We start from the raw sequence: 24,916 nt of genomic DNA, 5'->3' as shown, positions 1-24,916 counted from the left end.
GCCCAGCAAACGGCAACAACTCTAAGAATCTATCGGTGTACTCATCGACACCCATCTCGTCTGTCTGCTTCAGCTGTTCAAACTCAATCACCTTCAGCTCCCTGGAACTGTCAGGGAAAGCCCATCCTGCGAACTCATTCGCAAACTCCTCCCATGAAAGACTGTCCACCCTTGGTTTCACATAGTTCTTGAACCACTCTCGTGCCTTCTTGCATTTCAGAGTGAAACCAGCCATCTGAATGGCTCTACTATCATCAGCCCCTATCTCATCTGTAATTGTTTTGACCTTCTCCAGGTACACAAACGGATCATCACCGGTATCAAACTGGGGAGCACCCAACTTCATATAGTCGGTCATCTTGGCCTTGCTCCCTCCAGATGAGGTAGGTTGAGGTCTTTGGGTTTCTGTAACTGCGGCTTCTGCTGGTGGTGGAGGTGCGGCATCCCCTGGGATAGGGTTTGCCGTGCCTGGATGGAAGGATGGAGGTGGGTACATAGGGTACTGTGGGTACTGTGGGTAGAAAGGTGGGTATGGCATGTGAGAAGGGTAAGGATTAAAACTGGGGTAATCCGATGTACCTCCCATCGAATACCCGTGGTATGGTGAAAAAGGTGGGTACTGGGGTGGTGGAACAAACCCCGAGGCCTGCGTGCCTCCCTGAGACTCACCCATGCCCTCTTTTGGCATGCTTACACCAAGGTTACCGTCCCTCCTCTGCTCCACATCCATCTCTTCTTCTCCATCAACTGACATTCTTTCCTGAACTGTACCCCTTACTGATCTGCTTCTACCCAGATCCAAGGACCTTCTAGGGTCCCTCACTGCTCTGTCCCTGTTGGACCTGCTTGACATTGCCCTTGGCAATGCTGGAGGACGGGCGCTCATGCCCTCATCCTCCGGTGGTACTCTAGTCAATCTAGCCGATCGACGAGTTCCTCGCATTCTGTTTACTGAAAAACAGCACAGATAACAAAACATTAGCATCAAATGGTTCATGTGGAAACACATGAACCCTCATCACATACATATCTCATAACATGGCATATCATACTTTCATGCAAGACAGGACTCTACATCCTATCCTAGTGGACATGATTTCCTATTGTGCTTGACCTTTCTATCACATCTATGAGCCCGACACTCTAGGTCCGACCATATGAACCAGGCTCTGATACCACTCTGTAACGCCCCGGAAACCGGACCGCTATCGGCGCTAGGATTCAGGTCGGCTTAAGGCCGCCAGAACCCGTAGCAAGCCAAACATACATCCTGTGAACCTGTTTAATCCCATACATGATCAACAACATCCATAAAAATTAAAACTTTTCTTTCCAGGCCTAACCTGTGCATACATAACATATCATAAACCCCTCATTGGAGTCCTCATCAAATACCCCAATGGGTAACATAACATATGTTAGGCTTAGATAACATAAACATCATAAAAACATTTAGGATCATATACACAAGGGATTAAAACAAACTTCAGTCAAGCACATTCTAAACTTTCGTTACATTACATAACATACTTTTACATTACAAATAAACCATGTCCACCACTAGGCTATTACATAGACTTCTCTTACTCTGCTGACTTCTCTATCTACTCTGCACCTGCAAGACTGGGGTTAGGGGAGAGGGGGTGAGCTAAAAAGCCCAGCGAGCAGAAAGATAAAAACATGTGATATAGTTTCACCCTTTTTATGTTTATTATTATTCATTTTATTATTAAGAACATTTGTTTTAGTTCCTCCATTTTTAGGTATATTATTATTCATTTTATTATTAAACTTTTTCTTTCTTTTTCTTATTCATGCTTTCATGAAATGCATCACATCACAGCTAATCACATAAAGGATGGTATTATCACCATTAGTCCTCAACATCTCCAAGTGCCAGGGGCGTAGAATGGGCCTCACTGATCTTTCTCTTACATAACATAACATAACATTCCAAGTGCCAGGGGCGTAGAATGGGCCTCACTGGTCTTTCTCTTACATAACATAACATAACATTCCAAGTGCCAGGGGCGTAGAATGGGCCTCGCTGGTCTTTCTCTTACATAGTGCCAGGGGTGTAGAATGGGCCTCGCTGGTCTTCCATAACATATCATCATAACATAACATCAGAGGACTATGGATCACCCAACAACCATCCACATCAACATCAATTTATGCAATGCAGCATATTCGTGAATTTCTAATGCAAACATCCTGGAATATTGCATGGCATAATGATGCATGAGTATGCTTTCAGATTCATTCATTTATTCATTTACTTTACTTTAAACTTAAGGAGTTGTTCCACTCACCTGGCGACTGAAGCTTTAACAACGGACTCTGAACGACTATCTCACAACCGGGGGTCTCGGTTCCTCGGGTCCGAACCTACACAGGTGGACTCAAATGAGGCACCAACAACAAGAACATAACTCTAAACATACCCCCAAAAACCTCCTAAAAACACCTCAAAACATCCCTAGAAAACATGCAAGAAAAGGCTGGGAAGGGCACTTTCGGCGGCACCTTCGGCGGCCGGAAGTCCCTCCAAAGCCGAAAGTCAGGCAAGTTCGGCGGCACCTTCGGCGGCCGAAACTCCCAGACAGAGGCGAAACTCATGCATGTTCGGCGGCACCTTCGGCGGCCGAAAGTCTCGGACAGAGCCGAAACTCCCACTTTCGGGGGCAGGCTTCGGCAGCCTAAGGCTGCCTCCCAAGCTGGTTCGGCGGCCGAAAGTGCCTTCGGCTGCCGAACCTGGTTTCTGCAAAAAGGGCAGAAACTTGGTTCTTCATGCCCATCTCAACCCCCTATACAACCAATCATGCATAACCCCATTCTACAACATGCATACTCAAGCATACAAGCTCCTAGGGGCCTCAAACTAACTTAAACCCCAACTACAACACACAAGCAAGCCACATTATTCACAAATCACATAAAACCTAACATTTGCTTAAAAACTCATACATGTCATTCTACCCCATAAAACAACTTAAAACTTACTTAAAACACATAAGGAGCTTAAGATCGGCTCTTACCTCTTGAAGATCGAGAGGGAGACGACCTAAACTTGGAGATCCACGAAAATGAGCTCCTGAGTTCCCAAAGCTCCAAAACTTGTTTCAAAAGTTCAAAACCTTCAATGCAAGCTTAAAACTTAAGAAAAATGGTGGGGATTTGAAGGAAAAACACTAGATTGGGAAGAGGGAGGTCGGAAGTTAGTTGTGGCCGAAAATGGGAGAAAGCTCGCCCATTTCGGCTAAGTACCCCTTTTATAGTGGCTGGCCAGACCACGTTCGGGGGCCGAACTTGCCTCCGCACGCATGTCATGTTCGGCGGCCGAACTTGACTTTCGGCGGCCGAACCTGAACTTCCCTCACTCATGCTTTCGGGGGCCTAACGTGCCTCCAAAACGCATGCATGTTCGGCGGCCGAACTTGACTTTCGGCGGCCGAACCTGGGTTCTCCTCCAAAGACTTTTCATGCAAAACTCATTTAATTTTCATACTTAAAACCATGAAATGCTTTAAAACATTTTATAAAAACATGTTTCTACCCTACTAGAGGCTTCCGACATCCGAGATTCCACCGGACGATAGGAATTCCGATACCGAAGTCTAGCCGGGTATTACAATATCATCCTCTATGTCCTCTGACATTCCTCCCTGAACTGTTCCCCTCACTGATCTGCTCCTACCCATATCCAGAGACCTTCTAGGGTCGCTTACGGCTCTTTCTCTGTTAGACCTACTAGACATTGCCCTAGGCAATGCTGGAGGACGGGCGCTCGTGCCCTCATCCTCAGGTGGCACTCCAGTCAATCTTGCTGATCGACGAGTTCCTCTCATCCTGTTTTCTGAAAAACAGTGCACATAGCACAAACATTAGCATCATATGGTTCATGTGGGCACACATGAACCCGCATCACATACATCATATTTCATAGCATATCATTAATGCACATGCATATTATCATGGCATTTCACATCATCATACAAGACAGGACTCCACATCCTATCCTAGTGGACATGATCTTTCCTATTGTGCTTGACCTTCTATAATATCTATGAGCCCGACACTCTAGGTCCGACCATATGAACCTAGGGCTCTGATACCATTCTGTAACGACCCGAAAATCGGACCGCTACCGGCGCTAGGATCAAGATCGGCTTAAGGCCGCCGGGACCCGTAGCAAGCCTGACATATAGCCTGCAAACCTGTATAATCCCATACATGATCAACAACATACATAAAAGTTAAAACTTTTCTTTCCATGAACATCAACCAAACTCAACCTGTGCAAAAACATTAACATAACATTGATCCCTCTGTGGGATCTCATCAGTGCCCTCAAATAGGTGACATAACATATGCTGAGTTGGTTTACATAGACATCATAAAAATCTCTACGATCATGTAATTAAAAAGGGATAACAACAATCTATGGTCAAGCACACTCTAACATCCATAAACATCATCTCATTACATATCTATACTGATTAAGACATTACATTACAATTTGATCATGTCCATTGCTAGCTATTACATAAGCATGACTTCTTTACTCTATCCGGACTCCTGCACTATACTGTACCTGCAAGCCTAGGGGTAAAAGGAGAGGGGTGAGCTAAAAGCCCAGTGAGTAGAACTATAAAACATATCAACACTATGCTCCAATGAAATGCATCATAACACAGACAATTCACATAAGGGTTGGGTGAACTTGTCACCAATTAGTCCAAGCTAACTCTGTGCCAGGCCGTAGCATGGGGTCCTGGTCTTCCTGTCATACATACATTACTTACCATTGCCCCAGGGCCTCCTCTGGGCTCCTGGTCTTCGAGTCCCATAACCGTGCCAGGCCGTAGAATGGGGTCCTGGTCTTTCCTTACTCTGTGCCAGGCCGTAGAATGGGGTCCTGGTCTTCCTGTCATGGACTAGTTGGGTCATCCAATATTCACCCACATCAACAACAATCGATGCAATGCGGCATATTCGTGAAAACTAATGCAATCATCCTATTGCATAATCATGATGCATGAAACATGATAAAACATTTAATTTCTCAATTTAAAAGGATTAAGTTTAGTCCCACTCACCTCTGGCTGACTCTGACAACACCGAAGCAGCTGAACTCACTGCTGGGGTCCTCGGTTCCTCGGGTTCGAACCTACACAGGTGGACTCAAATGAGGGACCAAACATACTAGAACATAACTATAAACTACTCCCCAAAAATCCCCTAAAACATCATGAATCAACCATAGAAAAACATGCAAAGGAGGCCTGGACAGGGCACTTTCGGCGGCAGGTTCGGCGGCCGAAACTCCCAGACAGAGACGAAACTCATGCATGTTCGGCGGCCGAAACTGCCAGACAGAGACGAAAGTCTCCTTTCGGGGGCAAGCTTCGGCAGCCGAAAGGCTGCCTCCCCAGCCATGTTCAGCGGCCGAAAGTCCTTCGGCTGCCGAACCTGGTTTCTGCCAAAGGGCAGAAACTCGGCTCCCCTTGCACATTTTGCCTCCAAACCTTTCCAACATGCATCAAACCTATTCTACAACACACAAACACAAGCATACATGTTCCTAGGGGTCTCAAACCATCATAAACCCCATCTACAACACATCAAGCATCCACATTGTTCAAGAACATACATTTATACCCATAATCATAACTATAACCTAAACATGCATTCTAACCCATAGATCTACTTAAAACTTACTTAAAACATGCAATGAGCTTAAGATCGGCTCTTACCTCTTGAAGATCGAGAGAGAGACGACCTAAACTCGAAGTTGGGAGAGATTGGGTTCTTGAACCTCCAAGCTTCAAAACTTTGCTCAAAAGCTCAAATCTTCAAAACAAAGTTAAAACAACTGAAAATCTTGAAAGATTTAGAGGAAAAACATCAAAGATGGGTGAGGGATGGCGGAGACTCACCTTGGCCGAAAATGGGGAAAAAGCTCGCCCGTTTTCGGCTAAGGGACCCTTTTATAGTGGCTGGCCAGACCACGTTCGGGGGCCGAATGTGCCTCCGCATGCATGCCATGTTCGGCGGCCGAACTTGAGGTTCGGTGGCCGAACCTGGACTTCCCTCACTTAAGCTTTCGGGGGCCTAAAGCACACCCGCAACGCAAGCATGTTCGGCGGCCGAACCTGAGTTTTCCTCCAATGCTATTTTCATGCAAAAAAACTCATTTTCTTTCATGCTTAAAACATAAAACACATTAAAATATTTTATAAAAACATGGTTTTACCCTACTAGAGGCTTCCGACATCCGAGATTCCACCGGACGATAGGAATTCTGATACCGGAGTCTAGCCGGGTATTACAATATATCTGCCACCAGCGATGCCAGAAGCAATCTCTTAGCTGCCCGAGAGCATACCCAATCCCTCCAGGCGGAGTTGCATTCTGCGTTGGAGGCCCTTAAAAGAGCTGAAGGAAGGGCAACTGAGACAGAGGAGCACACCAAGTCCCTGGAAGTAGAGTTATCTCGTACTCGCAGGGTTTTCAAGGAGTCTGATGAGAGGGTGGCTGCCGTGGAAGTTCGTTGTGAAGGAGTTTTAAAGCAGTTGTCCTCTATGACGGAGGCTCTTCGGGAAAGAGACGAGGCTATGAGTCAAAGAAATGAGGTCCAGCGCCAATATGAAGCCTTAAAGGCTGATTCTGAAGGACTTCAGGTTCACCTGAATGAGGTGAATGTTCAGAAAGAGAAAGCCCTAGCTCGGGTGGAAGTCCTTGAGCAGGAGCTAAGCACGAGTTCTGAACGTATCAGAGACCTGGCTTCATCGGCGGAGGAATTCCAACTTCGCCATCAACAGCTTAACCATGAAGTCAGGACTTTGGAACGTAAATGTTCAGCCCTGCTCGAGGTAGTGAAACACGCTGAAAGCACAGTCCAGCTAGAACGCGAGAAATGTCTAGCGGAGTATTAGGAGTCGGAGGAGCTGAAAAGAAAGATTGAGCAGGCTTGTGAAGCTTACCTTCAAGACTACAAGGATTCCCCTGAGTTGAAGGCATTTATAGTTGAGGCCTATGAATCACATCTTGATGAATATAAAGCCTCTGCAGACATGAAAGCTGCTGTTCTTCAGAAAGCCTTCCGCATGTACGTAACTGGCTACAATCGCGGCATAAGGGAAGCTAGACATGCTCCTGATACTCCTCTGGAAAAGCTTCGTATGGTCGAAGTGGACTCTGATGGCGAGCCGGTGTTATATGGGGAAGATGATTTCCCTATGCCTAGAGGTGATTGTCGCGTTGTAGGCTCGTCAGCTGTGTCTTCTGAAGAAGAATCCGAGCCGGATGGGGAGGACATGGGAGTCCCTGAATCTGAAGAAGGCGACCCCGATTCTGAAGGGGAAGACCTTAACCCAGGGTTGGAGATTGCCCCGGTTGTTGATATTGAGAAATCTGACCCAAAGGATACCGGGCTTCCTTCAGATATGATTGTAAATAAAAATAGTGTCGGCGAGGATGTTCTTAAAAATGTAAGTCCCTTAAGGACTATTTTCCCTTCAACCTCGTCAGATAAATAGATTGTAATAGCCATTTCTCTCAATGGAATTTTAATTTCTTTTTACTTGAATTACTTATTGTTTTTCATATATCTTGGAATTTATCTCTTCTTTTCGTAATTGTAATACTTACACTGTATAAGCTTTTTCCGAACTAAACTAGCCTTTAGTTATGAGCTCGGTTCTCAGCTAATTGTCTGAGCTTATGAGAAGTCCGATCACATACCTTTTAATGGTACTTAGCTGGGCTTCCTTTTTAGTTCTGACTTGTCAGGAAATGAAGCTGAGGTCCTTTCTTCCCAAGTTGCCCCTTTGCCTCCTCAACCTTTCATTACATGAGTGTTGAGGGGGTAAATCCTTAAACTCTGTATATGTTTGTGTGGGCTTATTTTAAATAATTTTTCCTTTTTCCTTGGTTATGAGCTCGGATGTCTATTTATGGCGAACTGACTCGAGTTATGAGCACGGTCCTTCAGCTTCATTTGTCTTCCTGTTTTTTTTTTTTTTTTTTTTTTTTTGGGTGATTCTATCCGAGCTGAGAGCTCGGCTCTTCACTCTTCACTTAGGCTTTTACACCTATGGCCTGTGATGCTTCTCATACCCCTGGGTATCGTCCAGGCTATTTGCTGTCTAGACCTCTTTGTAAGCTGAGCCAGCTTAGCGTCAGCGATCACTTTTTAAGTTCAGTGCCTTTTGGCTATAGTGCTCCGAGCTCCTTCGGGAGATCAGAGTTTGGCCTTTCTTTGATGCCTTTGGACTCATCTTTTTGTGAGGTCGGAGCTGTATTTTTATGAATTGTCCCTGCATATGATATGGGGAATTTTTGCTTAAGGATGGCCTTAAGGCCTTCATCAGCTGTTTTTGCTTTGTTTTCCCGGGAGTTCTTAGGGGATCCCGGTCTTCTTTTATTTTTTCGGGATGGCCTCGGGGCCTCGCCGGTTGTTTGTGCTCCAGGAGATCTCACGAGATCCTGGCCATTTTTGTTCCGGGGTGACCTCGGGGCCTCGCCGGCTGTTTGTGCTCCAGGAGATCTCACGAGATCCTGGTCGTTTTTGTTCTGGGGTGACCTCGGGGCCCCGCCGGCTGTTTGTGCTCCAGGAGATCTCACGAGATCCTGGTCGTTTTTGTTCCGGGGTGACCTCGGGGCCCCGCCGGCTGTTTGTGCTCCAGGAGATCTCACGAGATCCTGGTCGTTTTTTATTCCGGGGTGACCTCGGGGCCCCGCCGGCTGTTTGTGCTCCAGGAGATCTCACGAGATCCTGGTCGTTTTTGTTCCGGGGTGACCTCGGGGCCCCGCAGGCTGTTTGTGCTCCAGGAGATCTCACGAGATCCTGGTCGTTTTTTGTTTCGGGGTGACCTCGGGACCCCACCGGCTGTTTGTCTTCTCAGTTTGGTTCATGGTGTCAGGAAGTCTAGGGGATCCTGTACACCTACCTCCCTGAGGTCCTGCGCAAGATTCGGGCTCTGTGACCTTACTGTCGCTTCGTCTTCTCAGTTTGGTTCATGGTGTCAGGAAATCTAGGGGATCCTGTACACCTACCTCCCTGAGGTCTTGTTCCTCCAAGGGGTCTCTCCGAGCTCTGTTCTTTCTTTGTCATGGAGGAGTATTATTCATAAAGATAATCTTATTGTGTAAACAATTTGTTTCCTTCATATTTATCAGAATACAATGTTTTTCTTTACAACTATATCAAGGGAAATACCTCTTTAGGTGTTGAATATTCCAAGCGTGGGGCTCATGGTTCCCTTGCATATCTTCAATCCGGTATACTCCTGGCCGGACTACTTTTGTTACCTTGAACGGGCCCTCCCAGGTCGGTGCTAGCTTACCAGCTGCCGCCCTTTTTCCTGTGGCTTCCAGGTTTCTTAAGGCCAGGTCTCCCACTTTCAAGCTTCTTTCTCTGACCTTTTGGTTGTAGTATCATGCTGCCCGTTGTTGATAGGCGGCAGTTCGGGTTTGAGCTTCTTCCCTGATTTCCTCAAGGGCATCCAGGTTGCTTCTTAGCTTGTCATCGTTAGTGCTCTCACTAGCGAATTGGACTCGATGAGTAGGAATCTGCAACTCAACTGGGACTACGGCCTCTGTACCATAGGCAAGTGCAAAGGGCGTTTCTTTAGTGGGTGCTCTAGGGGTGGTTCGGAGTGCCCACAGGATGCTGTTGAGCTCTTCTGCCCAATTTGTCTTTGCCCCATCTAGCCGCTTTTTTAATCCTTGTAGGATGGCTCTATTGGTGACCTCTGTTTGGCCGTTAGTTTGAGGATGAGCCACAGAGGAGAATTTATGTCAGATACCCATGTTCGTTGTGAAAGCTCTGAAGGTGCTGCAATCAAACTGTCTACCATTATCTGAAATAAGCATTCTGGGTACACCAAATCTGCAGATGATATGTCCCCACACAAAATCTATCATCTTTCGAGCTGTAATTGTGGCTATTGCTTCCGCCTCTGGCCATTTTGAGAAGTACTCTACAGCCACCACTACAAATTTCCTCTGCCCCGTAATCTTGGGGAAAGGTCCCAGGATGTCAATTCCCCATTGCGAGAAAGGCCATGGACTGGATATGCTGGCTTGAGGAGTGGCTGGAGTTTTGATGGCATTAGCAAATCTCTGGCATACGTCGCACCTTCGGATGAACTCTTCTGCTTCTTTTTTAACAGTGGGCCAATAATACCCTTGCCTGAATACTTTATTAGCTAATGTCCCTCCTCCCTCGTGGGCTCCACACATGCCTCTATGTATTTCTTCCATCACCTTCGTAGCCTCTTCCGGGCTCACGCATCGGAGCCACGGACTGGACTTTCCTTTTCTGTATAAGGTCCCCCTTATCGCTTGGTAGTTAGCGGCACGAGCTGCTATCTTTTTTGCTTCATCTTTATCCTCGGGGAGTTTACCTTTCTCCAGGTATTCTAAGTAAGGGGTCATCCAAGTCGGGTTCTGTTCCACCTGCAATATCGTGTTAGTTTTATTAAAAGCAGGTATATGGACATGTTGTATGTACACTTCATCGGGAAGCTGTTCCAATTCTTCTTTGGATAATCGGCTAAGCAGATCTGCTTCCTCATTTTCCTCTCGGGGTATTCTTTGAAATCTGATGGTTACTCCTCGACTTGTGAGCTCGGCTTCTAAAGTTTTTACTTTAGCCAGGTAATTCTGCATAATGGGGTCTCTAGCCTGATACATCCCTGTTACTTGGTTGATCACCAGCTGAGAGTCGCTGTTTATCTCGAGATCGGTTACTCCCACTTCCAGTGCCACCAACATCCCATTTATCAGGGCTTCATATTCTGCCACATTATTCGAGGTTTTGAACTCTAGACGTAAGGCGTAACATACCTTAAAATTCTCTGGCCCCTTAAGCATTATTCCAGCACCACTGCCCTCAGTGCCTGATGCTCCGTCTACATACAACTTCCTGTTAAATTCTGGATGAGGCTCCCCCTCACGTTCCTTTCCTGCTATCCCTGAGGATGATCCTCTCTGCTCCCCGTTGAATGTGCATTCTGCTATGAAGTCAGCCAAGGCTTGAGATTTTATAGCTGTCCTAAGTCGATACTCTAGACAGTAAGGGCTGATCTCTACGGACCAAGCCAACATCCGACCTGAAGTTTTCGGCCTGCGTAGAATCTTCTTTAAGGGTTGGTCTGTCATCACAACTCCTTGGTGGCCTGCTGCTTCTCTCTTCCTACTACTCTCTTCTTCTGCTTCACTGGCTTGGCTTCGGGGAGTACGTTCAGTTTGTGTGTCATTACCTTAGGGTCAATTCCAGGCATGTCGGAGGGCTTCCAGGCGAAACTAGACGCATGACCTCGGATCAGGGCCATGACTTCAACTTTTTGTTCTTCAGTGAGGCCGGCGTTGAGACTGAAGACCTCGTCTGCTTCTGATAAAGGGAAGATCTCCAGCTCCCCCACCGGTTCTGTCCTGGCCTCTATTTTCTCATCCCGAACCTCTAGAACTTCCGAGTCAAAAGCTTTTCCAGTGGGGCTTGGTTCTGCTACTGTGGCTAAGTATACTGCTCTTGCCTCTTCCTGGCTGCCCCGGACTATTTCCACTCCTTCTTCTGTTGGAAATTTAAGCGCCAAATATCTGATACTGGTGACAGCTTCGAAGTTGAACAGCGCCGGCCTCCCCAGGATCACATTATAGCTCAACGGAAGTTTGACCACTAAAAATACCTCGTGGTGAGTGCAAGTCCTGGGTGCTTCACCTAAGGTGAGAGCCAGCTTCACCTTCCCTTCTACGAGCACCGGTACTCCTCCGATCCCCTTGATTGGTGCCTGGTCTCGGACCAACTGTTCTTCCGGAATTCCCATCTGCTGAAAGACCCGGTATGGTAGCAAATTGACTTTACTCCCGTCATCCACTAAGACCTTCTTTACCCGATAATTATGAATGACGGCTTCAATGACGAGCGCGTCATCATGGAGCATCTGAATACCCTGGGCATCTTCTGAAGAGAAGGTGATGGTCATGGGAGAGTGGTCAACGATTTGCATGATCTCAGTACTGTTGCTCTCTCCCTCCCAATTTCTCTTCTTCCCTCGGCGGCCCATCCGACCTCCCGTTCCTCCAACAATCATGTTGATGGTCCCACTGGATCCATCGTTCACTGGTCCAGTTCCTGTTCTCCTCGGCATCTGAACCGCCGGACTGGATTGAGGCCTTTGTCCCTCTGATTTCTTCACAAAGTTCTTGAGGTGCCCCCTCTTTATCAACCTCTCGATCTCTGCTATCAACTGGAAGCAGTTGTTGGTATCGTGGCCATGCGTCCGATGATATTGACAATATTTGTCAGGATTCCATTGGTCTGCTTCCGACTTCATAGGTTTGGGCCACTGGAGGAACTCCTTATCCTGGACAGCCATGAGCACCTCGGCTCTAGACGCATTTAGTGGAGTCAACTTCTCAGGGACCCAAGGGGGAAGCAATCTTGGCTCATGGACCCGTGGAGGGGGAGGCCTTTGATCCCTTCGCTCCCAGGCCTGCTTGTACGGCTCAGGCCTCTTGCCGTGTTTCTTTTCATGTTTCTCCGGCCTCCTTTCTTCTGAGGCTTTTTCTTTTCCTGTCATCCCTTTGGCAAATCAGCTTGTTACTAAGGCGTCATCCTGCCTTATATACTTCTCCGCTCTCTTCATCAGCTCGGCCAGGGAGGTCGGAGGCTTCCTGCTTAAGGAACCGAAGAACTCGGCAGAGGTCGTTCCCTTTTGCATGGCCTCTACCGCCCTTCCTTTATCGAGTTCGGGAATCTGCAGGGCCTCCGTATTGAAACGAGCGACGTACTCTCTGAGTGATTCGCCCCCTCTCTGTCTTACTGTCTCCAAGTAGCTCGTCTTCCTCTCTGCTGGCACCCCGGCTATGAATCGACTGATGAAGCGAATGGCTAGGTCTCCGAAACTTCTGATACTTCCGGCCTCAAGGCTGTTGAACCACGCCCGCGCTGGTCCCGAGAGCGTCGTTGGAAACACTTTACACATTAAGGCATCTGACAGAGTTTGCAATTCCATGAAGGTCTTATAGTTCATGACGTGCTCCCTCGGGTTACCAGCTCCGTCATAGGCCGCCATTGATGGCATCATAAACTTCTTAGGGACAGTCCCTTGCTATATCCACTTTGAGAAAGGGGAAGAAGTAGGCAAAGAGGTTTGGCTTTGGTCTTTCTTACCTAGCTCGGCTAAGAGCTGTTCTCTCAATCTCTTCAACTTTTGGTCCACCTTCTCGTCTTCCGGGCTGGGTTTTTTCTCCAGGTGGTACTCCTCCTCCTCTGCTTCAGTTCCCGTCCACCCGGTTGTTTCGGCGGAATAGTTATCCACCTCCTCATTTTCTATCATCTCTCTCGCCCTCCTCGCATGGATTCGGGCCTCCGGTCCTTCCTCTTCCCCGGCTCTTCTCCCTCTTTCTCCAGTATCGCGGCTGCTGGTTTGAAGACGGTCAGGTGCAGGTCGGGGGTCATTGGTCTGAGGTTCCTCTACAACCGGGAGTGTATTTACTGGGGTGCTGAGGCCTCTCTGTTGCATTATCTGCCCCAACCAGTGGGCGGTATTTTGTAACTGGAAAGCCATGTTTTGAAGATCCTGGTTAGACAGGGTAACAGTGGGAGTATTCCCTGCTAAACTTGGCGAGGGATTAAGAGGAACAGGCGTTTGGTTGTTTAATGTCGTAGGACTAGAAAAGGAGAATTGTTGCCCCTCTTGGGCAGAGCTTAGGTCATTTGGGACGTTAAGGTTACTCTCCTGGTGATTAGCCATCGTGGATCTCAGTGGGTTTTGTTAAGAGTGAAAACTCCGGTGATGAAAAGATCTCCGTCGTTTTCCCACAGACGGCGCCAATTGATGATCTGAGATCCAATAGAATAGGGTTTTACAAGGGTTTTTGTATTGAAGAATAAAACTTGGCCTATCTCTCTAGAGGGGTATCCCTTTTATCCTTTTCTTCCTGCTGGCTGGTGACGTATAACGGCTCTCCCATGACTGGACCACGCGTCTCTGCCATACAGATATGGGCGTACGAGGATATCAGGCGCCTGCTCCATGCGTAACGGCCTCTGATTCTCCCCCGTGCGTACACTCGAGCGGATCTGCCAGGCTGTACGACGAGTCTCGTTCTGGATTCTGGGCTGGGCCGAGAGCTGGGCTGGACGCTGAACCCAGGAGGAGAAGGAATCCGTGGGGAGGTTATACGGACTGGGCCGATCTCGATGAGGAAGAATCTGGTGGAGTCCGGCCTCAGGGATCTAATGATCCGGGCCTGTTTTACTTGAGAGGGCGTGCAGGCCTTCCTTTCATGGGCCGTGGCCGTAATCTAGGCCCAGGATTGGGGGTAGGGAAATCCAGCGGTCATTAAAAATATTTTTTTATTTTTTTCTTAATTTTTTAATGGATAAAGATTAATAAATGGGATAATTTCTTATGACTTATCTATCTTTTGTTTGATCTTTTTTCATTTTTTTTTTTCTACTTGTGCAGGTTCTAACTTTCTAGATCCTTATTTTTCAAAAAAACATTGAGCTAATTTTTTAGTATACCATCCTTCCTTCTAATCGCTATTGTCTAAGATTTAGAAGCTTCTCTCATGCTCGGAGGCAACGACTGGATTCAATATGGCTAATCATCTCCGTTTGAGTTAATTTGCATGCGTTTCTCAACCTCTCTATTGCAGTATTCTCCTCGGTTTGAAAGCTTTTCTAACCCTATTATTGTTTTAGTCATGACTTCACTTTCAATTCTTCATTTATTTTGTTTTGACTTGTACCTTCTATTGAAACAGTGTTGCTTTCTTGAAGCGAGGGCGCTAACTGTTAGTTATCAATGACAGTCAAAAGTCTTACAAAAGAGGAGAGCGGGATCTTTGTTTTGTGCTTATTCGAACCTATTACGGATTATCGGGTCTTTGATTTTTAAGATTAAGTGTTAATTTGTGTTCTATTTCTTAGGCCCTAAAAACCCCTGTATTGTCCACCTATTCATTGGCCTTATTATTATACCTTTAGATTTTTGTTGGGTCTTTTGCATGAATTTTTATATGAAAAAAAAAAAATCTTATGATGACTCGTCTTTCTCATTTTTTTCTTTAAAGAAAAAAATTGCCAAATTTCAAGGTTTTCAAATGCGGCTCAGCCAGAAAAGAGTAAAAATGGAGTAATGAATTTAAAATTATAACTATAACTGAAAATACATTAGATAATTATCAATTATATTTAAAAAAAATTTCAATAAAACTCGATAAATTGAGTAATAATTGGTGAACTATATATGAAAATAAAAATAAATAATCTTAAAATAAATAAATAAAAAGGATCATCCTCTCGGACCAATTACTGATCATCGACATTTTAATGTTCTTTAACACAATAACACCTTATATAATGATGTTATAATGATAAAATTATTTATATCAATAAAAATAAATTTTATATATTAAAATTTTATAACATCATTATATATAGAAAATTTATAATATTTTTAACTTAAAAATGATAAAGAAATAAGGTAAGTTAATCTACTAATAAATCTGATCGTATTATTAATTATTTAAATTATATGATAAAAATTTTAAAAAAAAACTCATTTTTGTTGGTATAGTTTTGAATTATAAGTTATTTATTATCTTATATCAATATTTCATGTAATATAAATCAAAGAAATAGAAGAAGAAAAATTAATATATATTTTTTACTGCTATCCTCCGGGTAGATGCATATCGTGGGAAGAGTATAGACAAGCAGTAGGATGGTTTAAACTTTTAAGGCTTGTATACCTGTTTGGTCCACAAGATTGAATTTTTTTTTTTTTTAAAGACAACAATTAATCGATCAAGGAAAAGGCCCAATAGAAGGTAACAAAACAGGCTTAACGTTAAAAAAAGCTAGCAGAGCCCAAAAATCAAAGCGATAAAACAAGGCCCATTGGCCCAATAACAAGAAAAATCTAACTGGTGGGGCCGCTTGAAAACCTCGACATACACAGCATGAAAACACGCTGGAATGACTACTCTCCGCAAAGCAAAAGATGAGACTACGACAAGCTGAGACGCGTGCGAAGAAATCAACAGCTATCGCATGCAAGAAGCTGAGGAACTCTTATACCCTAAGCCACATTCATAGCCGTGCAAAGTAGAAAATATAACACAGCAGATCCTCGAAATAAACTCTTACCAAGCAAGAAATCCATCTACAAACAAAAACCAAAAGTGCATATTCGACTCATCTCGAAGGGATAAGAAATCCACATTGGTCAAGGGAGAGAAGCCATTCTCTGCCTGAAGGGGGCTAAAAAAAGCTATAGCGAGCTGGTAAAAAAGAGTCTTAATAAGCCCGACAACACAGAGAAAAAGGAAAGAAAAGTTTTCTCCAAAGAGATTTGAGCTGAATGGATGACCAACCGGTTTAAATCAGGAAAGGCCTGCCTACCACCTGGTTCAATCCTCTTTCCACTTTATTTTTCGAAACAAGGGTTGATGATCAAACTAAACAGATTATGATCCGATTTCCCGTTAAACAGGTCTAGTCAGGCTTGACAACACTGCAAATTTTAATTCAAGATCACCCAACAATGTCATTAAGCATTTCGAGTATTTTACAATCAGCATCGCAAAACAGAATAAATACAAATTTTCTACCTGCAAGGATTTACTCCCAGGTTCCTACATACATTAAAATTCACTTCTTCTCAACACCTCAACCAAATTAAAATGCTTAGGCAGAGTTTACGTAGCAAGGAAAAGAATCATATCAGTCCCTATAGCTCTCCCCTAAAATCAACATCACCACCACCTTCCAAGTGGACGTCCAAAAAAATTTGCCCCCCTATGAATATTGAACATCATGGTTCGTCCACAAAAATAATGCAGCCACCTGCTTTTTTGCATTGCATATAGATCATTCTTTCTTTGTATGAAATACAAGACCTGTACAACAGAAATCATGAAAGGCATAAGAACCTTCATATACAAATACTACATTGACAGAACATAAAAACAAAGATTGGATAAACAGTGTCTGCCATGTAGATCTCTGAGCTGCAATATTTATAATTGGACAAGTAAATCACACTTGCATTTGGTTTGAGAATGATGCACCCAGTAAGATTTTCGAAGTAAAAAATTCAATGTGTACCCTGCATCATTTTTAGCAGAAAAGTAATAAGGCATGACAAACATAAAAAAAATGTGAAGTCCAATAATTTTTGTACACTTTACTATTTCACACATTAAGAAAGATAATTTTTTTTATTAACTTTCCAATAATATTCATCTTAAATATATTAAATTTTATTAAATATTAAGAGATGTTTTAAGAAATTTCTTGGAAATAAGATAAAATTAAATAGGGTTATAATAATCAATTTATATATTATTATAGTGTAAAAAAGGAAAGTGGACAATAATTTTGGGACGAATAAAAAAAGAAAAGATGGACAAAAATTATGGAACGAAGGGAGTAGTTTATTGCAAATAACAAATAAAAACATACAAACATAGGGATTCTCATAGAGTTACTTCACTTTAATCTACTTAATACTTTGTTTTTTTCACAATTAGATTAGACCTTATCAATACATTCAATAACAATGTCTGACAACAAACATTTTACCTTGTAGACAAACAAAGTTATGGTAGAAACCCTACAAAGTGAATAAAAAAATATGAAAATTTAACAGGGAGAAGAAAAGGCTTTTTGATGGTAACAATATAAAAGCCCAATACATTATGGCAGGAAGACCAGACAATACATTATAATTTGGCCGTACAAGAGATTTGAACAGGTTTAAATATAAAATGCAAACCCTAAGTCTTTCTTGTCTAGTTTCATATGGCCATGACTAGGTTACATGCATAGTGCCATGGATAATCTAAGTAGGAAATTTAACAATATCTTTGATTTAAATGTCAATGGAGGGCAAGAAGCAAACCAAAAGAGAGTACTAGCAGTAGAAACTGGAAAGCCCAGGGAATAAGGATATTTTCTTTAAATTAATTTTCTCTTCTTTCATATATGGTGGAAAGTGAAACGTACGGTTCTTAATTACAATCCTATAACTCATGCTAAATGTTGTACACAAACTCCCCTGGAAAAATTTCTCTACAAATCTCAGCTATCTTGGTAGCAAAGTTCTGGTGTATCAAAGAATAAAAACAATTCTCAATTCTCTTTCTTTTTCTTTATAAACATCGAACCAACAAGGAAAATTATGAAAATTAAATTGATTCCCTTATTTCCCATTCACATTGGATAATACTTCTAATAGCCCCAGCCCCATTTAAATTTATATGGCCTAGATCAGTGAAGATCTAGCATATATTGACACCACATCAGTAAGACTAATTGGTGAAATGCATGGTACTACCAATATTTCAGATTTAGCAACACGCATGCCAAAAAGTTTCAACAGATGCATATATAAGTTCAGAGGTGTTGCATGTTCAGGCAAAGCTTGAAATAAATAAACAATGGTATAATTTGTTAAAATCGGACCACTTATTGAGCAGCATCTTCAGAAAAACGAGCATCAAAAGGAGCCGAGGAGTTGGCATGCCCTGCTACACCACCAGCCGCTCCTGAACCATGCTGCAGTTCAATAACAAGCCATCGTACAGCTTTACTCATCTGCTCCAACCGAACAGCGCTAATGGGTGGAAGTCCCGTTGTTCCAGCCTGTCCTGACTTCCCTGTCACAGATCCAGTGGCCTCATCCACCAGACACTCTGATCCTATCCTCAGCTTCACAGACTCAACAAACTCCTCTGCTTGATCACAGGCCACCCTAAACAACTCCCACCTCTGCTTAAAGTTTTCCAATGCAGCATCAGTGGCTGCTGTTTTCTGGGCAACAGCAATCTCTTTGGCCTCAAGCACATTAGCTGCTGCAGCCACAAACTCCTGATATGCATTGTTCAGCGAATCTACAAGGTTGTCCATCACTCCCCCACTTATGCTTCACCTCAACACAGCTAACTTTTAAGATTTGGTAGTAACAACATGAACTGAGATATAATAAGACATGACGAAATATGAAAATGATTAATAAGCATCGTTCCCGATTGAACAAATCGACAAATTAACAAAAGTTACCCATTAGAGTTGTAATTCCGATTCAGAACAATAGCAATTTCCTGCTGAAAATTCTTGTTGTTTTTCATTAAAACAGCAGTTTCAAACCAATAAATAGATAAAAAAAAAAATTGTTAAATTTATGGAATAATTTAGCATAGTTCAAGGCATACAGCAAAAATAAGAAAGGATTACATGATACTTTCTGATCGAGAACATGTCGGAAGTTAAATTGGGACAAAGAATTAACAAACAAACAATACCTAGCTAATGAACTAAAAACAGCGATGAAAAGCTCATAAATTCACCAGAATAATTCATACAAACGGTCCCAAGCAGCAAAATTGACGGGCAAAATTTATCATACAAGTAATCCCTACAGCTCCATAAACGAAAAACGAAAGGAAAAGAAGAACAGTGTTGATGACAGGCGAGACGTACCTTCGCAGTAGCTAAATCAATCGAGTTGATCAATCTCCATTGTCTGGCGCTCTCATTTTGTGTTTGCGTATGCGTTCTTGTGGATAAATTTGGGCCTTCTTTTCTTATTTCAGTGCTTAAATAAAAAAAGACTATTCTTAATGGGCCGAATCAGATATTTTAATTATCATTTTCATATGAATTAAAAATAATAAATTTTACTTTGTCTTTTAATATGCTATCTATCCTTATTATTCTATTAAAAATTAAATAATCTAAATTATTATTAAAAAATGAATTCATTTCATTTTTAATATACTAAATAGTATATTAATAAATTAAAATAAAAATAACTTTTTTTAAAAACATTTTATAATTCAATGCAGGAAAAAAAAAAAAAAAAAAAAGGACGGTAACCTTATTTATCTAATGGAGGAATGGGTGACTATGAAGAGAAAAGAGAGAATAAAGAGAGAGAGAAAATTGAAAGAAATGGAAGCATAAAGGGTTTGGCTTAAGATAAAATACATGTATAATGATGAATTCTAATTGAAAAAATATATTTAATTAAGATAAAAACAATGACTCTTCATAAAAAAAATTACAAGAGTAATAGTTTTGCGAAGTTTAAATTTTTAGCAAAAAGCAAATATATCTTACTTTGCTTTAAATAAAATAAATATTAAGTAATATCTTATTTATTTTATATGTGGAACAGAAATGGAATACTTTACTAAACAATATTGTTTCATTTTTCATCTGTTTTTATTTATAAATTCTAAAAATTATAATTTTTGCAATAATTAGCAACAAGAGAATTAGAAATATAATTTTCCTCTTTAACATATAAGTTTTTTTTATGTCAAATTAAGTTTTAACATTATATATTATTTAATATCTAGGATAACGGTGCACCGATTCTTAAGGGTGTAAACGAATCGAGTCGAGCCGAGTTTTGAAAAATTCAAATTTGATTTGTTAAAATTTTTAAAACTCGAGTCAAATTCGAGTTTTACTCATTTCAAACTCGAGCCGTTAAGAAGTTCAAATTTGACTCGTTTAGTAAATGAGTTTAGATGAGTTAAGTTTTTATCGAATTTAGTCTCGAATAGTTTACGAGTAGTTTAATTTATTTATATATATAATGAGATTTAGTTTAAAACTAATAAATTTAAAATTAAAATAATTTTAGTTAAATAAATATATCTACAAATTAACTTATACACTTATAAAAATGAATTTTTAAATCTTAATGATTCAAATATATATAAGTTTAAGAGTATAATTAAACTATGTAGAGCTGAATTTTAAAAAATCTAGATTTGGCTGATAAAAGTATAAGCAGAGTTTGAATTTATTTCTCTTATAATAATAATCTCAGCTTATTTAACAAAACTGTTCACGAGCCTATTTGCAAACTTACTCATAAACTCAAAAACGAACCGAACTCACAAGTTTTAACGAGTCGAATACTAAGGAGTTCAAGATTGACTCGTTTACCAAACGAGTCCAAAAATTAAGTTCGATTATGGTTCGTTTAGAAATCGAGTCGAGTTTAATCGAATTTTTATCAAATCGAACCTCGAATAACTCACGAACAATTTGGTTCATTTACATTTCTACTGGCTCTTTAAACAGATTTAAATCTCCAAAATAAAATAGTTAATAGTGTCAAAGGTACGGATTGATAATAAAAAAGTGAAAAAGTATTGAATTGGACCTAATATGATACTAATTAAAAATCTGTATTTAACATGTATTGAAAAAATATAGTTGATGAATTATAAGAATTATTTAGCAATAAAATAATATGAGTGGAGAATAAAGTTATAAAAACAATATAAAATTTATTCTTTTAGTTAACTATATTAATTATATTTTCTCTGTTTTTTATTGATAGGTTCTTAAATATAAATAAAAATAATAATAATAAATATATTAAATTTAACAAAAAAATAATAAAAAAAGACTATTATTCTTCGGTTAAAATGCTTATATAAATATGATGAACTTAAGTACTTCCATAAAAAAATCTTTTAAAATTTTTACTCAAAATTAAAAAAATAATTAATAAAAATAGAAATGAAAAAGACTATATTACCCTTAAATAAAAATATCTCTATAAATGTGATGAACCCAATTAATGTTTTAAAAATCTTCCACCCATTGAAGGGTAAATTAATAAAGAAAATATTTATAAAAAGTATTAAAATCATAAAATATCATTTATTTAGAAATTTAAAAATACCAACAAGGACAAATAAAAAACAGAAGGAATATAAACTTATCTTTATATTTTATATAATACTGAAAATATATAATTGTTATTATCAATATTGAATTTTAACTGATGGATACTGGAATCGATTTTTTAGTTTTCGAATTTAAAATCCGGTTGAACCAATGGTAGAAAGAAAAAATAATTGTTATTCCATTCCTTCAGTATAATGCATGTTTATCGATTAGTATAATTAAAGCATAATGATCCATTAATTAATTTATGGTGATGGAGTACGAGGCGATTTAGGGCTTCTAATACATGCTATTGCTTGACTTTGGACATTGTAGAATTCTAAGAGATTTATACTCACTTTATTAATTACAACATTTTGTTTAGGGCTTTTTGGATATTATAAAAATAATTTATTTTTTATTTTTTATGTTATATAAAATTCACTGATTAATCTTTTAGTTTTTAAGATGTCTACTAATTAATATTCTGTTAATTTTAACCGTTAAATATTATAAAAAAATTTTAAATTTTCATAATATATAAATATTAATTAGTAAAATTTTTAAATATTTAAAAAATTAATTAATAAATTTTTTAAAATTATAAATACTAAATAATAAAATATTTAATAATAAAATTAACGGTGATGCGAATAACGTTTTAATATATTTTTTAAAATTAAGAGATTAACTAATAAATTTTTTGATATTTTAAGAATTAGGTAGTAATTTTTTTTATAAAAAATTTTTATGAGAAAATGTTTTAAAAAAAAACAGTTAAATGCAAAAAATTAGATAATACCCTTATCCCTAATTCCTGGAATACTCATCAAGTTCTAAAATCATGAAAACCCTAAGTTTTTAAGACTTCATTAGACAAGATTCATTTAAAAAATATTTTAATTTATTTGAAAATATTTTTTAAAAAATAAAATTAATGATAAAAAATTATGGTATATTAAACTTTTATTTATTTGATATTTATTAATAAAAATTGAGAAAAAATAATAGGGGGAATTTAAGTAAGTTGAGAAGGAAAAAAGAAAAAGAGAGACAGAATCTGAAAAGTCATTTCAAAATTTGAAAGGACTCTAATGCAACCAAATTCTGTTTCAGTCTAACCCATCTCTTTTCAATTTCCACTAATATCGTTCTTATCAGTTTCATGCTCTAAAGCCCTAATATATCTCCTTCCAGTTTCATTCTCTGAAGCCCTAAGCGCCATGAATAACCAAGAAGACATGAAGCCAATGGACCAAGAAATCTCTCTGAAAAGAAATAACACCAAAATGTCCACCAGCAGCCCGCCTGATTTTGAAGAGCTTCATGGTTTTATTTCTAAAAGGAGACGTGAAATTGATCTTGATCTTTCTTTAAGACCCAGAAGAAGCTCTCCTAGTCCGCCATTGTCTTCTTCTCCATCACCTCAACTGATACCTCCACATCAAGAAATCCCACAACTGATGCTTCAAATCCCAACCCCTGCAGAAACCCAGTCCCCTAATCCAACCCTTCTTCGCTCACATGCCCTTTTTGCAGGAGCAACTACTCCTCACATGGCGCCTCCTTGTGAGCCTTCATCTCACGCTGCTGCTGATGCTGCTGCTATTTCCCCTTCTTTGCAGCGGCAAGAGGCTTCCACTGTAGGCCCCTCTCGCATTCCTCGTGCTCGACGTAATCCTTCTCAGGCTCCACGCGATGGCAAGAGCGAAAATATCCCTCCACCTTTCCCTTGGGCTACGAATCATCGGGCTACCGTGCATACCCTGGATTCCTTGCAGGCAAGAAAGATTGAAACCATTACTGGTGCAGTCCAATGCAAGAGATGTGAGAAGCAGTACGAGGAAAGTTATGATCTGAAAGAGAAGTTTGATCAAGTGGGGAAATATATTCTTGAAAACAAGAACTCTATGCATGATAGGGCTCCGAATCATTGGATGAGTTCGATCTTGCCTGCTTGCAAATATTGCGGGCAAAAAGAGAGCGTAAAGCCACTCATTTCTGAGAAGAAGAAATCGATTAATTGGCTGTTTTTGTTTCTGGGTGAGATGCTGGGTTGTTGTACTCTTGAGCAGTTGAAGTATTTCTGCAAGCACACAAAGAATCATCGAACTGGGGCTAAGGATCGCGTACTTTATCTTACTTATCTTGAATTGTGCAAACAGCTTGTTCCTAATGGCCCTTTTGGTCGCTGAAACAAGAGAGGATCGCAGAAGTGAAGAGTAGTATTCAAGGGGAGTTCAGTGGATTCATTAGAATTTCTTTTGATCTCAGTCGTAGAAAATGGAGAGGTCTTGGGTTTATTCTTTTCAGTTAATCTTTTCACTTGACAACATGAAAATGGGGTTTCCAAGTGAATCTTGTCTTTTATTTTCTCTTTTAACTGGAAAGATTTTTCATCCTTATAAAGAAATGTAATGGGTAGCCTTTATACCATTTTTAGTAGAGAGTCTTACAAGAACTCCAGGTGTTTGATGTTTTTCCAAAGATATAATGATTCTCAGCTTTTTACTATACATGGAATGGTATTTATATCATTGTTTATGAGCCACTCGTGAAGAACTCCAAGTATTTGAGGTTTTACCTAAGTTAACCTACCCACACAGTCGTACTCATATTCAACCGAAAATCCCTTCTAAGCGATTGTATACATACAACCAATTTAAAAAATACCACATTGTCTACTAAAATTATCATATACTAATTCTTGCTTATTTGTTGTGCGTACATAGTTCATGAAAGAAATTTCCACCGTGGTTTAGGTTGTGAAATACCATGCAGCCATCTTCTGGGTAATCAAGCTAGCATCAAAAAATCATCTCCTTCGTGCAAATGTATGAAACAACTTAGTGCTTGGTATGAGAAGTTTTCAAAAAGAGTTTGTCCCTGTAGTCTTCCTTAGTTTTGAGCTGAGAACTTCATCATTGGCAAATGCCGGCTACGCAGTTGCCAGTCTTTGGCTTCAACCAAAAGATAGACACTTTGGATAAACACTTTGGGAATCTTCTCTTCGACAGGAATGAGACCCTTTCCCTTTGAATGTCTACTTGATTTTACAATATTGAGAGTTTTAGTGCCTGAGGAATCAAAGACAAAAGACCAGGCACAGTCTTTGTAGACAAATTGTTCATGTTTTAGCTTTGGATATTTCAACTAATTATCATTCCTCTAATTTGAGGAAGAAAGAAACTATTACTT

The 24,916-nt window shown here is 40.5% G+C and overlaps 2 protein-coding genes and 1 pseudogene across 2 annotated transcripts; 2 read left to right on the top strand and 1 right to left on the bottom strand.

Annotated features, from left to right (window-relative positions):
- Nucleotides 1–9,870, top strand: part of LOC110604939 — a 41,955-nt pseudogene extending 32,085 nt beyond the window's left edge.
- Nucleotides 9,871–16,526: 6,656 nt separating this feature from the next.
- LOC110604456 (mediator of RNA polymerase II transcription subunit 32) lies at nt 16,527–19,606 on the bottom strand. The gene is made up of 3 exons (XM_021742625.2): nt 19,508–19,606; nt 18,491–18,999; nt 16,527–16,923 (listed from the first exon to the last, which is right to left on the bottom strand). The coding sequence occupies exon 2, from the start codon at nt 18,932–18,934 to the stop codon at nt 18,494–18,496; it is 441 nt and encodes a 146-aa protein (XP_021598317.1). The 5' UTR covers nt 18,935–18,999; nt 19,508–19,606; the 3' UTR covers nt 16,527–16,923; nt 18,491–18,493.
- A 3,205-nt stretch (nt 19,607–22,811) lies between these two features.
- On the top strand, nt 22,812–24,242 carry LOC110604355 (wiskott-Aldrich syndrome protein family member 2). Its single transcript, XM_021742488.1, has one exon. It carries the CDS (start codon nt 22,942–22,944, stop codon nt 23,911–23,913), a length of 972 nt encoding a protein of 323 aa, XP_021598180.1. The 5' UTR covers nt 22,812–22,941; the 3' UTR covers nt 23,914–24,242.
- The last annotated feature ends 674 nt before the right edge of the window (nt 24,243–24,916 follow it).

The sequence above is a fragment of the Manihot esculenta genome, chromosome 17 (assembly GCF_001659605.2).
Source record: "Manihot esculenta cultivar AM560-2 chromosome 17, M.esculenta_v8, whole genome shotgun sequence".
Lineage (NCBI taxonomy): Eukaryota > Viridiplantae > Streptophyta > Magnoliopsida > Malpighiales > Euphorbiaceae > Manihot > Manihot esculenta.
Note: the sequence above shows the minus strand (reverse complement) of the source record. Positions and strands in the feature narration are given on the sequence as shown.